Source organism: Dipodomys spectabilis, unplaced genomic scaffold (genome assembly GCF_019054845.1).
Source record: "Dipodomys spectabilis isolate Male_0828 unplaced genomic scaffold, ASM1905484v1 ptg000024l, whole genome shotgun sequence".
Classification (NCBI taxonomy): Eukaryota; Metazoa; Chordata; class Mammalia; order Rodentia; family Heteromyidae; genus Dipodomys; species Dipodomys spectabilis.
Window position 1 is genome coordinate 15,510,554 of NW_024870701.1, and position 16,947 is coordinate 15,527,500.

General features: G+C 38.2%; 1 protein-coding gene across 1 annotated transcript in view; it reads right to left on the reverse strand.

Moving 5' to 3' along the window:
* The window catches only part of Rprd1a (regulation of nuclear pre-mRNA domain containing 1A), a 54,093-nt gene that overhangs the window by 21,922 nt on the left and 15,224 nt on the right, over positions 1-16,947 (reverse strand). Inside the window, exons 2-4 of the mRNA XM_042675108.1 lie at positions 4,996-5,125; positions 2,489-2,595; positions 2,309-2,403 (exon numbers count right to left, since the gene is read on the reverse strand). Of these exons, the coding sequence (XP_042531042.1) occupies positions 2,309-2,403; positions 2,489-2,595; positions 4,996-5,125 (332 nt within the window). The remainder of the gene's footprint in view (positions 1-2,308; positions 2,404-2,488; positions 2,596-4,995; positions 5,126-16,947) is intronic.

The window sequence follows — 16,947 nt, forward strand, 5'->3', positions numbered from 1 at the left end:
AGTTTCTAAGTGACATTAAGAAAAAAATACATTTATATGTTTTTGGGGGAGTGTGTGCTAGTACTAGGGGCTTGAACTCAGGGTCTCACATTCTTGTTTTGCTTTTTAGGTTCACTGCTGCCATTCTACCACTTAAGCCATATCTCCAGTTGCTAGCTAATAAGAGATAAGAGCCTTCTGAATTTGCTGCCAAGATTGGCTTCGAATTTGACTCTCAAATCTCATCCTTTAGGGAGTATAAGCCAAAGGCACCCAGCTTAGGAAAAACAAGCAAGCATACACACACACATACAAACACACATACACACTTTAAATTATTGGATATTACTAATTCTGTGTACACAGAATTAGCTGGGTGTGGTAACATATACCTATAAGTCCCAGCTACTGAGAAGGCTGAGGCAGGACTGCTTGAGACCAAGTTAAAGCCAGCTAAAACAAAAAAGAATACACTTGCTGGGTGTTTGTAATTCTAGCGTCTCAGGAGGCTGAGATCTGAGGATCACAGTTAAAGGCACCCTGGGCAGGAAAGCGTAAGACTCTTATCTACAATTATCCAGCAAAAAGTCAGAAGTAGAGCTGTGGCTTAAGTGGTAGAATGCTAGCTTTAAACAAAAACAGCTAAAGGACAGTGCCCAGGCCCTAGAGTTCAAGTTCCAGTTCACATACTTGTAATCCTAGTGCTATATAGTAAGACTGTCATACTTCAAAAAAGGAAAACAAAAAAAAAGAACTATCTGGTATATGTAACAAATGATCAAATTTGTTAAGAATTAATCTAGTAAGAAATAAGCCAATCTACATGTTATTAGAAGTGTATGAAAAATACAAAAAAATTGTAAAATATTTAAGTCTTCTATAAAGACATCTATTTCTCTTCTATAATGAAATTGCACTTAAAAGAGCAGTATGGTCTCTCAACTAATATAAAATGTTTCAATGAGCATTAGAAAGTTCTAAAATTTTCTAGAGTTCTAGAAAGAAATTTACTTCATGGTATTAACAGTGCCTACCTCCAAATCTTATCTCATTACACGTTTACATTCCTTCCTACATGAGTTAAATATAAATTCCCAATGCCTGATGAAAGATTAGGGAAAAAACCCACAGTTATCTAAAACACTAGACTAGGACTTGCTACTAGAGTGAGTGAATTAAATTGTAAACTGCACAGAGAGATTTTAGCCACTCCAAAATGTCATAAAATAGTGACTACAAAGCTGAACCAGTTAGAACTGGGCAGCACAACCAATTCTAAAACCAAAAGCAATAACATTTTATGTAAGTACTGGAGAAAGTCACATAATCACTGAAAAACATTCAAAAAGTCCAAAGGTGGTTATTCTTTCATCAGAGGAAGTGTAAGACGGTCAGATCCTACACCTAAAACTCAGGCAAAATATTGTCCATGGAATCCTAATAGAACTTTTAGCATAAAATGATTTTGTCATGAAATACGGAGAAACATGCATCTTAGTGTTTGATTTCTCCAACCAAACAATGTACAACTTGTGCTTTTCTTGTTGTTCACAGTGCTGGGGATTGCACCCAAGGCCTTGTGCATGCTGTCAAGTACCCTGAAGTATACTAATTTCTGAAAACTTACAACTGCTTCTGGACCAGACCTCAGCAGAAAGGCTCCGACCTATACAGTGAGTTATGTTTCTGTACCATTTCTAGCCCTTAAAGATATTTACCTGATTAAGAGAACGGCTTTGTCTTCATTTTCTCCTTTTAAATTTTATCTGTCTCTCCTATACATTTCAAACATAGAAGAAGGAAGCTTAAAGTCTTAATGCCCACTTAATTAAGAGTTCCAAGTGTTTTTCTAGAATTCACTGAATGGTTTAGTATGAGAAAACTTAGACTATTAAGATAATTATTCTAATTTATTGTATTTTTCTATAGAACGCATGGGTTACATAGTCATAGAACTTCATGAATATAATTTGTCATTCAAACACTCATTTTTACACATTTGAAAGCAAAAGTATTTATAGGACTGGTGTTCATCCCTAAGAACGGAATTTTACCGCATCTCGATCATATAACAACATATCCTTATCACATGTTTTATTTTAAAAATAAACTATTCAAGTGGTAGACATTTTATCTCACCTAGTCATACTCAGGAATCAGAAATTCTGGTTCAATGCAAAATATACAGCACATAACATACTACTTCAAGTGTAAGCAATTGGTTAGCCAGAGAATTAAGTATACTAATGGAGCTTCTTTCTCGTACCTACTAATAAAGCTTGATGATCACACAAAATAAAATATTATCTCTTAACGGAGACAAGCTTACCTGGGGTGGTTCACTTGGAGATTCCAGAGAACAGTTTTCATTGTCATCCACTTTTATTTGCTCATAAGTTCGCTTCCTAGTCTTTTTATCACCATCTGCATTGAAAGAGCTTTTAAGTTTTAATAAAAGAATATACTTTAAATAAAAGACCACCTTATGAGATCAAGATTATATACTTACAAAGAGCTTGCTTAAGTTGGTCTAATACATCGTTTTCATAAACAGATCTTTCTTCCCAAATAGATAATACTCTTCCAAGATGTTTCTTACAACTTTCATCAGTTTCACTAAATAAAATAAACAAAAATGCTAATGGTAAAAATACATAATGCTACTGAAAAGGTAATGAGTAAATACAATCGGTATTTATTCTCTAGGAAAAAACTATCCAGATGTTCACTATGTTTCTTTATCCTTGAGGATAATGCTATTAAGGCAGACTCATTTCCTTAAAGAATTTAAGACATAATATTAAACAAAAAATTACCCCCCAAAATACAAATTTTAAGAAACACTACTAAGCATTGATAAAGAAGATGCTCTAATCTAATAATGGGGCTGAACATGAGGCTAAGAGAAACTTCTAATGGGCAACTTTTAAGTATCGAACAAGTATTTATTGATCCAAGTCATACTTCGACATAGAGATCAAATGGAGTTTTAGAGCTGTTATTATTTGTCTAGTGCTACAAAACAGAACAAGGTGCTACAGACAACAGAAGTCTAGCCCAGTTTAAGAAAGGTCAGAAAGAACATTTGAAGGGCTTGGAAGGTGGCTCAGTGGTAGAGCACTTGCCTTGCATGCTCAAGGCCCTGGGTTCGATTCCTCAGCACCACATAAGCAAAAAGAAAAAAGCCGGAAGTGGTGCTGTGGCTCAAGTGGTAGAGTACTAGCCTTGAGCTGAAGAGCTGAGGGACAGTGTCTAGGCCCAGAGTTCAGGCCCCACGACCGGACCAAAAAAAAAAAGAACATTTGAAGAAGTAATATCTAATCTGAGATCTAAGATTGTATAAACAGGAAAATATACTGAAAACAAATTACTTCCAACCATTTCCTACCTGGTTCATCACTGCCACTGTAGATGGAGCTACTAGTACCTCTGCCTAAATTTTTGTGAATCCTCACTGATCTCTCAGCCTTTACTCTTTTCACTCTACTCATCTAATGCTAAATCAGATCATATTGTTCTCAATCGTCCAAGAGCTACCAACCACAACAAAAATGAAAGCAATCTTTATATTCTCTAATATTTCTTCCATAAAAATCTCCTTGTAGGGGCTAGGAATATGGCTTAGTGGTAGAGTACTTGCCTAGCATATATGAAGCCCTGGGTTTGATTCCTCAGTACTACATAAACAGAAAAGGCTAGAGGTGGCACTGTGGCTCAACTGGTAGAGTGCCAGCTTTGAGCAAAAGAAGATCAGAGACAGTGCCCAGGTCCTGAGTTCAAGCCCAGGACTGGGGAAAAAAAACAAACAAAAACCTCCTTGTTTTCAAAGTGTAAGGGGAGGCCCAAAGATACAAAGGGTGAACAAAGGCAGCAATGGTACTCATTGGCCACTCTGTTGAAGATGAACTATGCGATTTGTGAGTGGCAAATGGGAGGGAAAAACTGGGAGAGAGCTAGTGAAGGAGTGACACTGTCCAAAAGGAAATGTACTTATGTAACTATAACACTTCTGTGCATCACCACTATAATAACCATTAAAAATTTTTAAAATCTTGTTGATCTTCAAACATGCTAACCACACAAGTTATCTATTTATGCTGAGTATTCTGTCTATATACCTTTCTTCCTATTCAAAAGACTCCTTTCATTCTTGTTTAATCTCTGTACAAATGCTAGGTCCCTCAGTTTTCTTTATCTTATCATATATCTGAGCATTGTCATACCCTCCAATTCCTTCTATTTCATGTTTCCATAGAACATGTGTCATCTGACATAAAATATGCACTTATTTGTCCAGCTGTTATTATCTTTTATATCTTCTGAAATGTAAGTTCTACTAACCCAGAACTTGGTCTTCTTCATTACTATATACTAAGCTTAGCAAAAGGAGACTTACACCCTTGTATCAATCCACATAAATCAACACCACTCACCATTCTACACTATTCTATTCATTTGATTAGCTATTACAATATATGCCGGCATATACTGGTTGGAAATAAGTATTTTAGGAAGCATAAAGTATTGATTCCACTTTCAGAATTACTTGCAGCAAAACTTTTCAAACAAGTTTATGCTTACCATATGTAAATATTCTTTATTTCCAAAACATAAATGTCATAAAATGTTAGGACATATACCTAAACATTAAAAAAAAGAACTTTAAAAATCATCATATAAGTGGTATGAGGGGAAATAGTGCTTATAAGACTAGTACTTTTATGCTCACTAAATTTTACTTCAATAGTCTCACTGACTTCACTAAACTTCACTCTAATATAGGAGTTACTTCTGATCTCTTAAAGGAAAGCTATAATTCAAGACTTCCAAATGCCCATCTTCCCAGTTCAGATTTCCTTGGTAACATTTACCCAAAAATTCAAGTTAGAGATAAATTTTTTTCCAACACAACCTTCAAAGAAATGCTTTCTGGTTTTTTACTGTAATGGTAAATTTAAGCAAAAGACATACTATACACTTAAAACAGATTCCTGAATCCCCATACAATGATCATACCTGGAAACATGCTTAAAAGCCTCCACTATAACTGGTGCAAAGTCCTTTGTAAACTCTGGCCCCTTCCTTTTGCTGTTCTGAATGACATCATTGGCTAGGTAGAGAAAAGTAAGCTTCCTGTTGGGTTTCGCTGAAAAATAATTAAGAACAAATCTTTAATCCACTTAAAATATCTTTATTTATCTTAGACAAACTTTTTTTAATATCTGAATTAAGCAGCTTGAGAACTAAATAAACTTAACCAACCCTTTGTATCATGTTCACCCCGAGCATTCTTCTACTATCAAACGCATCAAATTCCTGCTACTCCAGGATGACTACTCTAGCACTTCTGGAGATCCACCATGGGAGGAAAAAGAACCTAAAAGGAATAGGTAAGTACTTGCCCTCCATTTTTAGGAATTTTTAAAATGTTTTTCATAAACATTATTTCACTCACCTCCTCTAAGAGAAAGGGGTTATATAATAGTTCCTCTCCTGTATTCATGAGTTCAACTCTGGCTTTAAAATAAACAAACAAAAACTAGCCAGCTCCTGATGGCTTATTTCTGTAATCTTAGCTATTCAGGAGGCTGATACCTAAGAATTGTGGTCCAAAGTCAACCTAGGCAGGAAAGTCTGTGAGACTCCTATTTCCAGATAAACACCCAAAAAACCAGAAGTGAATCAAGTTGATAGAGGACTAGCCCTGGGTAAACAAACAGCTCAAGGACAGTGCCCAGGCCCTGAGTTCAAGACCCACAATCAAACCCCCCCTCCAAAAAAAACCCCACTTTTTCTTCCATATTCTAGAACATCTTTCTCCAGATGTCTTGATTTCTTCATTCTGTATTAAGTTGTTCTAAAGCAATCACCCCCAACAGTGTATCTACTGCCGATTTTTTTCCCCAACTAAACCATGATGCTTTAGTACAGGAAACACTAGTAGTAGACTGAGTTCAGTCTCTTAACACTTAAAGATAACTTAGTACCAAAGAATTTATTCAAACAATATAAGGCAACAAACTAAAATTTAAAAACACATTTTTCATAGAAATAAAATGTTCTGAGGCAAATGAGGAAAGGTCTGAGTGTGTTTGTAATTCTGAGAATGTGTCCTCTGAAACTGTTCCCAAATCTGTTAGATTTTTCCTGGGCTGGGGTGTGGATCAAATTTTAGAGCACCTGCTTTGTAAATGTAAGGATGAGTGCAAACTCCAGTACCACAAAAAGGAAGAGAAGAAAGAAGAAGGGAAGAAGGGAGGGAGGGAGGGAGGGAACGAGGGAGAGGGAATGGAGGGAGGGAGGGAGGGAGAGAGGAAAAAGAAAGGGAGGGAGGGATTGAGGGAGGGAGAGAAAAGTCAGTTCCCCAGATGTTCATTAACATGATATTCTTTGATTTTTTTTCCAGTCTCCTGAAAAAGGTAAATAAATACTGTTTTCCTTTTGCCCTATAGTACTGTGGAGAACACATGTTCATTATAGTTGGAGAGGTAATTAGAAGGCAGAAACGGCTTTAATTAGTTACTCTGCCACACAAAGTAGATAGCCAGTAGGAGATTTTTGAATGTGTTTTATCTGTCTCAGACAAACAAACGGATGAGTTCAGTCAGATACAGCTGACTGTGTCTCAATAGCTGATATCGGCAAGAAATGGGTATCAGAGATTTTTGGCAGCTTATCACTTAGAAGTTACACTTCAAATTAACCACTAGGGACTGATTCTGTCACATCTTGTCTACAATCTTTTTTTTTTTTTGGGGGGGGGGGAGTCCTGGGGCTTGAACTCAGGGCCTGGACACTGTCCCTAAGTTTCTTTTGCTCAAGGCTAGTGCTTTACCACTTGAGCCACAGCACCACTTCCAGCCTTTTGTGTTTATGTGGTACTGAGGAATTGAACCCAGGGTTCCATGCATGCTAGGCAAGCACTCTACCGTTGGACCACATTCCCAGCCCTTGTCTACAATCTTTCAAATGTTTTTTATTCACTAGATAACTTTTTAAAACCTTAATATGAATCAAACTTTCTATCAGACATGTCTCCTCCCTTTATACTACTCTTAACCAACCAACATTATTCCTACAGCTTCCCCAACTCCTATTATCCTTCAGACCTCAGTTTTCCCTGAGCATACAGTCCACACAGTTAAGCAGTCTTGATACACTCCAGACTGCCTTTGGCACATCTATCATAACTGTAATTGTTTTTCTGTAATGTTGCTCTTCTCAATTAAACTAAGGTACATTGAAAGCAGCTACTGTTAGTCTTATATACCAATTTAAGGAATCAAGCCCAACAGCTGGCTTACATTTTGCTCAGTATTAAATGAATAAATTTTGCCCTAGACTTGTGGTTTAAATTACTTGTTCCATTACAAGTTTCTAATTACTAACACTATGCTTGGAAGCACAGCTGAGAAGGGAACACTTGGAAAATTACACCACAATAAGAAACCCCAACTACTTCCAATTTAGGTCATGGAGACAAACTTTCTTATACCCTACATACTCTTCTATACTCCATCTTCTATTCTAGAATTTTTACTTTTATCTTCTTTTCTGATATATGGTCTTCTGTATGGCCCTAGCTGGCCTCAACCTCTTGAACCCTCCCCCTCGCCACTGCCCTCCCCCCCCCCCCCCCCCCCCCCCCGCCAACTCAGACAAGTACTAGCACATCCTAGTCCAACAACCTATTTTCTACCTGCTAGTTTTACTAAAATGAAAGAACTGACATCAAAGTTGACAATATTAGGGCTAAGATTAGTGCCTTTAAATACCTTCAGACATAATGATTAAGAATAAATTGCACTTCTGATCGCATGTATGGTGTATAACATGTGAACACTGTTATATATTACAGACTGTGGTAGACAATTTGCTCCAGGGAAGTTAGAATGAACTTGTGACTTTGAAATTATGTAATCATTTAATCACAATCAAAAAAAAAAAAAGAACCTCGGGGAAGGGAGGGAGGGAGGGGATGATAGGGGGAAAACAATGGAGGGGGGTAACAATGTTCAAGAGGAAGTGTACTCATAACCTCACTCACGTAACTGTAACCCTCTGTATAGTAGCTTTACAATAAAAAAAAAAAAAAAAAAAAAAGAGGTTCTGCCACAAGGCAGATGTGTTGCTATAAACAGCCAAAAAAAAAAAAAAAAAAAAAAAGAATAAATTGCAGCTGGGGGCCAATGGCTCATGCCTATACTCCTAGCTACTCAGAAGGCTGAGATCTGAGGATCACCGTTCAAAGCCAGCCAAGGGAGAAAAGTCCTCATAAAACCCTTACCTTCAAAAAAACTACTCAAGCCAAAAATGACACTGTGGCTCGTGGTAGAATGTTAGCCTTGAACACAAAGAAACTCAGGAACAGCACCCAGACCCTGAGATCAAGCCCCAGGACTGGCAGAGAGAGACAGAGACAGAGAGAATTACAGTGAAGTAAATCTCCCCCTAAATAACAAATATAACTCAATAGTGCAACCTTTTTTTTTGGTCTGTTGTGGGTCTGGGCACTGCCCCTCAGCTCTTCAGCTTAAGGCAAGCATTCTACCACTTGAGCCACAACACCACTTCCAATGCAACCTCTTAAAAAATAAAACTTGGCAAGATCAAAAACATAAATGCAACCAGGTACCAGTGGCACATGCCTGTAATCCTAGCTACTCAGGAGGCTGAGATCTGAGAATTGCAGTTTGAAGCCAGACCAAGCAGGAAAGTTCATGCGACTCCTATCTCCAATTAATCAACGAAAAGAAAAGAGAGAAAGAAAGAGAAAGAGAGATAGAGAAAGAAAAAGAGAGAAAAGAGAGAGAGAGAGAGAGAGAAAGAAAGAAAGAAAGAAAGAAAGAAAGAAAGAAAGAAAGAAAGAAAGAAAGAAAGAAAGAAAGAAAGAAAGAGGAGGGAGGGAGAAAGGAAAGGAAAGGAAAGGAAAGGAAAGGAAAGGAAAGGAAAGGAAAGGAAAGGAAAGGAGCGCAAGTAGAGCTGTGGCTGAAGTGGTAAGAGTGCTAGCCTTGGAAAACACTTGAAAAAACTCAAGAACAGTGCCCAAGCCCTGAGTTCACGCCCCAGGACAGACACAAAAAGCAACAAAAATGTAAATGCAGCCGAGCATTTATCCCTGCCTTTCTTATATGAACTGTACTTCAGAGTAAGCAATGGTTGATGAAGAGAGTTCTTATACCTTATATGTGCAAGCTTCAATAAGCCTCAGCATCTCCTAGATCACCTAGAAGGATTATTAAAACATAGACTGCTGGTCCCAACCCACAAAGGTAAAACCTAAGAATTTGCACAAGTTCTCAGGCAACAATGAAGCTGCCTGTCTGGGGATCATACTTTTAAGAACTACAGTTAACAGAAGAATTCTATATAATACACAGAAAAAAAATCAGACAGTCATGGTTTTGCAACCACTAATTTTTTAAAAATGGGTACAACAACCCCTGCTTTCACTATATATGATGTTGGTATATGTTATGGGGAAGGGAAAAAACAAATTGTTAAAACAGGGATACAGGAGGACCCATTGCAACAATGAGATGTACAAGTCGTTATGTCAAAAAAACGAACTTTGGGGGGGGGGGGGAGATGAGGGGGAGGGGATTCGAAGGGATGGGAAGAGGAAACAAAGCAGGAGGCTACAATGCTTGATAAGAAATGTACTCATTATCTTGCCCATGTAATTATAACCCCTCTGTACAGTATTTTCACAATAAAAATATATTTAAAAAATGGGTACAAACCACCATTATCAGTGGCCACCAAAATAACTGGATGAAAGATGATGGAGGAGCACAGGCATAAGGCATACTCTCTCTGTTTCCTGGCCATCATGAAGGGAATGAGCGGCAACAGCTCTGCTCCACACATCCTCCCTGCCATGATGGACTTAAACCTTTGAAACAGTGAGCCGAAATGCCATCCCTCCATTAGAAAAATAAAGTAAAAGGGGGGGGGGGGGGGAGATGGGGATGGGAAGGGATAGGAAGGGGAAACAAAGGAGGAGGCAACAATGCTTGGTAAGAAATGTACTCATTATCTTGCCCATGTATTTGTAACTCCTCTGTACAGTATTTTCACAATAAAAAAAGAAAAAGAAAGTAAAATAAAGGTGATGGGGAACATTATAATAGATGACTCACATTGGTATCTGATCAATCTTATATTTAAATATAAAACAACACTCTGTCATTGTATATACACGACATTATTAGTGTGATGCAACATTTACAGGACAACATGGTTAATAAAGTATTCCTGAGAAACAACACTAGTAGGACATAATCAGACAAATGTATAATGAAATACATTCTATAATCCATGGCACATCATACATTCCAACTAATAAATTGCATGAAAAAATGAAGAAGAGAAAATAACTGAGAGTTTATTAACCATTATTGGATTTTATTTTTTCCAGTAGTGGGGCCTGAACTCTGGGCCTGGGCTCTGTCCATCAGCTCTTCAGCTCAAGGCTAGCACTCTAACCACTGCAGCCACAGAGCCACTTCTGGCTTTTTTTTTTTTTTCTGCTTATGTGGTGCTGAGAAATCAAACCAAGGGCCTCATACATGCAAGGCAAGCAGTCTACCACTGAGCCACCTTCCCAGCCCTGGATTTTATTTTTGAATACTGAGATATTTCTAAGGAAATCTGAGATAGTAAACATGGGGTAGGTTTAAGATAATCAAGAATTATAGTTGCTGGACTCTGGTGGTTCACACCTATAATCCTAGCTACTCAAGAAGCTGAGATCTGAGGAACAGGTTCACAGCCCAAGAAGACAAATCTGAAACTCTATCTCTAATTAACCAGCAAAAAGCTGGAAATGGAGGTGTAACCCAAATGATAAAGTACCTACCAGATGTAAGTAAAAAAGTTGAGGACTGGAAATGTGGCTCAGTGGTAGAGCACTTGCCTTGCATGCATGAGGCCCTGGGTTCGATTCTTCAGCACCACATAAACAAAAAAGAAAAAAGCTAGAAGTGGCGCCGTGGCTCAAGTGGTAGAGGCGCTAGCCTTGAGCTGAAGAGCTGAGGGACAGTGCCCAGGCCCCACAACCGGACCAAAAAAGAAAAAAAAAAAGTTGAAAGAACACAAGGCCCTGAGGGAAAAAAACAGAAGCTCATTTCACAATGCACAGTAAGCTTACACCACTAATAGAGGCAGAGACGGGGAGAATCACCACTGAAAGCCAGCCCAGACAAAAAGTAAGACCTCATTTCAACCAGCACCTTCCATTGTGCCTTGATCCCACTGAATGGGAGGCAGGCCGAGGGCAAAAACACAAGACCCTACCATAAAAAATAAGGTAGAGAAAGGCTGAAGGCATTGCTCAAGTTGTAGAGTGCTTGCCTAGCAAGCCTGAGGCCTTGAGTTCAAACCACAGTACTGAAAAAAGAAGAGAAAATAAATAAAATGCTATTCCCTATATCAACAATATAATAATATAATTATAATAATACTTAAAATTGGGGCTGGGAAGGTGGCTCAATGGTAGAGTGCTTGCCTTGCATGCATGAGGCCCTGGGTTCGATTCCTTAGCACCACATAAGCAGAAAAAGCTGGAAGTGGTACTGTGGCTCAAGTGGTAGGGCGCTGGCCTTGAGCTGAAGAGCTGAGGAACAGCGCCCAGGCCCAGAGTTCAGGTCCCATGACCAGCAAAAACTAATAATAATAATACTTAAAATTTTTGCCAATCTCGTACAAGTAGACAACAGTGTTTTTATTTGCAATTCCCTATTATTGAAACTGTTTTAGCCATTTATATTCCTCTTTTTAAGAATTATCTGAGCCGGACACTAGTGGCTCACGCCTGTAATCCTAGCTACTCAGGAGGCTGAAATCTGATGATCACAGTTCAAAGCCAGCCCAGGCAAAACAGTCTGTGAGACTCTGATCTGCAATTAAGCACCAGAAAACCAGAAATGGTTAATGCAAAGTGGTAGCACACTGGCCTTGAACAAAAGAGCTCAAGGATAGCAGAAGGAAGGAAGGAAGTGGAAGGGGAAGGGGAAGGGGAAGGAGAAGGGAAGGGCTGGGAAATTGGCTCAGTGGTAGAGTGCCTGACTTGCATGCATGAGGCCCTGGGTTCAATTCCTTAGTACTACATAAGCAGAAAAAGCCAGAAGTGGCGCCGTGGCTCAGGTGGTAGAGCACTAGCCTTCAGCTGAAGAGCTGAGGGACAGCACCCAGGCCCAGAGTTCAGGCCCCACAAATGGAAAAAAAAAAAGAAAAGGAAAGAAAAAGAATCATCTGTTAACATTATGCTATTTTCCAGGTGAGATGTTTGTTCTTATTAATTTATGCTTTTATATTGCAATTATTTTCACTGAAGCTGTTACTTAAAATTAAAATTTAATATTTTGTAAATTCATAGATTTTATTTCTTGGCCTGTATTATTTAGATAATCACTTGACACAGGTGAGCTTGGAAGCTCATTCCTATAATCCCAGCACTAGGGCTGAAGCAAGAGGATCATAAGTTCAAAACATGCCAGGCTACATCAGAGTTCCAAGTAAGTCTGGGCTATACACAGTAAAACACTGTCTTTAAAAAACAACAACAACACAAAACTTGACAATCCAAGAAATTATAAAGTGCATTATTTCTTGTTTTCTTTTGTGCTTGCATAATTGGTTATTTAAATGTTGTATCCATTTAAATCCAAATAATTTCATCTTTTTTATTAAACAGGAATCTAAAAAGGTTTATTAATATTTTATTCTTTTCTCCAGGGATTTGAAGTGCCCAATTTACTGAACGTCTATATAAAATGGGTCTCTCCAAATCTTTGTTCTACTCATTTATATTCCTACTCGAGTATATGATACATAATCTGCCAGGATAACTAAAAAACTTCATTACCTCTATTATTTTCCCTTCAAAATCATCCTGACTTTTCTGTCAAGATGTCTCTAATGATATTTAGAATTAACTTTAAATTTCTTGAGGAAAACTAAATTCCTAAGCCAAGCAGCTGGCACAGACCTATAATCCTAGCACACTAGAGGCTGAGATGGAAAGATTAAGAGTTTAAAGCCAGCCTGGGCTCCATGGTAAGTTTGAGACTAGCCCGGGGTACGCAATGAGACTACGTCTCAAAACAAAAGACTTGCACATTTCTTACTTTGCAATTTTATTCTAGTCTGCTGTTCTAAATTTTATAACAAACATATTTAAAAGCAATAAAAATGTGAAAATAGGTCAAGCTTGTAGTCCTAGCTACTTGAGGAGAGATGGAGGAATCAGAGTTTGAGGCCAGCCTAGTAATACTTGAGTGCAATGGAAGGTGCCTGTTATCTGGGCTATAGAAAACATAACGGCTATCTGAGGACAATGGTGAACACCTGTCATTTTCAGTGACACAAGGAAACACAAGTAGGAATATTGCAGCCCATGCCTATAAGGGCATAAAGCAAAACCTTACCCCCCAAAAAACCAATGCAAGCTGGACAACAGTGGCCTATGACTGTAATTCTAGCTAGTCAAAATGCCAGGATTTGAGGATCACAGTTCAAAGCCAGTCCAAGCAGGAAAGTCTGTGAGACTTTCATTGAAACTAAACTACTAAAATAGCCAGAAATGGAGTTGTGGATTAAGTGGTAAAGCACTAGCCTTGAGCAAAAGAAGCTCAGGGACAGTGCCCAGGCACTCAGTTCAGCCCCAGGACTGGCACAAAAAATAACCTCATTAAACATACTTGTGACCATAAAGTCAGAAACATTGTGAGCCATTATTTCTCTCAGTGTGTTCTTCACAAAGAGCTACGCTGATAATGAATATGGGCAGGGAACTCTTCTGTCTTAAAGATGTGACTAGATTTATTTACTTTCGATTTTTGATACAACCCTTTGGATATATATACTTTTCATCACAGTGGATCTTTACTTACAGTTTTTATGGCATGAAATAAGTATGATTAAAAGGCCAAGGTAGCAAAAGAAAGAAAAAAAAGAGGGAAGAAATGGTTATGTCAACACACACTCAACTACTGAAGACTGGCGTTCTTCAGCATGCATCTTCCAACCTTTTTTCCAAACTTTAAACCAAATTTCAATTCTCTTACTAGCTGGCAAAAGAAAAGATAGAACCTGCATCCATACCAAATCCCACAATGGCTGTTATAAAAAAAAAAAAAAATCATACAGTGGGAGCATTAAAGTTTCACAGGAGCTAAGTTTACATATCTTCTAATATTGTAATAAATTTATTTGCAAGAAAAAAATCAGTTTCAGTGCATATCACTTGTAAATTCTAAGGAGTATCCTTAAAACAATTCTGTCTATCTGGGTATGCTGGAATCAGCCCACTGATTACCTAACGGTAAAGAAAACGAAGAATCTTTCACTCCTCTGTGCTTCCTAGGTTCCATAGGATCCTTGAAACACACAAATTTCCTGGGCCTGAAACTTCCACCTTCAACTCTAGTATAGCTTTCCTATAATTCCTATGAGAATGTCACACTCTTCTCTTGGCCCCCAAAGTAATCTACTAAAACCATCTTCCTCATTCATCTCTATGTGTTAGAAATGTACCTTTGAGATCCAAAGCAAATGCTATTTCTTTATTGAAACATAACTATTTTCATTGATTTGAGATATGCTGATGTCATGAATCTTCTCTACCACAAATAGTAGAAAAGTCACTGTCAGATTACTTTACAGACAGGAAATGGTCATGTGACTAAGGCTAGCCAATCAGGAGTCTTTCTCTGTTACAATAATTCAGAAAACAGCAATATGAGAACTAACTATATTCAGTGGAAGGAATCTTCAATAAGAATATAAGAAGAATAATCTGATTCTTCAGTGACAATGGAGTGACAACAGAGTTTGAACATTTGTCATTGAAGTTAAGGTGTCAATGACTAAGAATATACCATAACTTAAGTCTTTTGTAAAGCTCATTACCTTACACCAAGGCAGTATCAGAGAAGGAAAAGAAAAGAGCCTAGACTTCCATCTCCAGCTAGAAATAAGGAGGCACTCCCAAATAGGGTTATGTCACAGGAAACTTGAGAGAAGATTACAACTCTCATAAAAACCTAGCAGCAATGGAGCCACAGATTTTTTTTTTTTTTAATCTCCCTATGATGTCGAGTGAAGGCCTAGTAGAGAGCTGGAACTCCCACTCACACCAACAGTACCCAAGAGCATCTCCCTCTTGGGATGAGGCATTGTCAGAGAAACCCAGCTGAAACAAAATAAAATAAGGACGAGAATTTCATTACATAAGCCAGAAAGACTCAAATTAAGAAAGAAAAAAAAAACGACTATCTACATATGCCAACACTAACTGGACAAAGATATCAGAAACACCTGACAAACACTTTAAAAGCAGTTATCATAGAAATGCTTTCAACTACAAAAATGTTAAAAATAAGTGTGACATAGGTGAAGTAGTACTGAGAAGATCTAAAAAAATAACACTAGCCGGGCGCCAGTGGCTCACACCCGTGATCCTAGCCAGCCTAGGCAGGAAAGTCCGTGAGACTCTTATCTCCAGAAAACCAGAAGTGGCACTATGGCTCAAGTGGTAGAGTGCTAACCTTCAGCTGAAGAGCTGAGGTACAGCGCCCAGGACCAGAGTTCAGGCCCATGACCAACAAAATAAATAAATAAATAACACTAAATGCATATACTGGAAAACAACAGTCTCAAATAACTAATCTGAGCTCCTATCTTAAGAACATGTGAGGAACTAACCATCAATTAGCTCATGCCTGGATCATCACAATTAAAAGCCAACCTAAGCAGAAAATGCTGCAAAACTCTCCAATTAACTAGCAAAAAGTTGAGGTGGAGGTATGGCTCAAGTGGTAAACAGCAAGCCATGGACCAGCGAGCAGAGCAAGCACCAAGTCTGAGTGGCTAGCACACAAAAAAGGGGGAAAGACCAAAACCAAGCAGTAAAAGAAAGGAAATAAGGGTGAGATCAGTTAAATTGAAAATAGAGAAAAAAATTAATATACAATTCTTTGCAAAGACCAGTACAACTAAAACTCTTTAGCCAGAATGGTAAAGAAAAAAAGAGAAGACAGAAATCATCAGTATCAGGAATTACTCAGAGATATCATTACAGACCTTTAGAAATCAGTACAAGTGGGCTGGGAAGGTGGCTCAGTGGTAGAGCTCTTGCCTTGCATGCATGAGGCCCTGGGTTCGATTCCTCAGCAACACATAAGCAGAAAAAAAAGGCCAGAAGTGGCGCTGTGGCTCAAGTGGTAGAGCGCTAGCCTTGAGCTGAAGAGCTGAGGGACATTGCCCAGGCCCAGAGTTCAGGCCCCACAACCGGACCAAAAAAGAAAAAGAAAATCAGTACAAGTCAAGACTTTGAACAACTCCAAAAATACATTAGATACCTTAACAAAATGAGCCATTTCCTCAAAAAAACAATGGTTGCCACAACTCACTAATACAAAATATATCATTTGAATAGCTCTGACAATGAAAGAAACTAGATTCACAATTTTAAAACTAATCTCTTCCAGAAAACCTAAGAGAAGGGCTAAAAGTGTGGCTCAAAATGGTAAAGTATTAGTCAAGCAAGCAAGAAGAGGGAACATGGGGCCCTAAGTTCAAACCCCAGCATTAGATAAACACAACAAATTCTGTTTTCTGCATTTGCTACCATGGTATCAAAAGTATGCATTAAAAAAAAATACACACCAACAGCCCTCATGAATATAGACACTCAACAAAATATTAGATTAAATAAAATTCAGCAATATTTTAAAAGGTGCAAACCAGAAATTCCATGAAGGCAAAGACAACTTTTTCAACAAATGTATGGTACAAATGATGATGATGATGATGATGATGATGATGATGATGATGATGATGATGATGATGATGGAGAAGGAGGAGGAAGAAGAGGAGGAGGATCAGGAAGAGGAAGAGGAAGAGGAGGAGGAGAAGAGGAGGAGAAAGGAAAAAAAAAAAAGGAGGGCTGGGAATGCGGCTTAG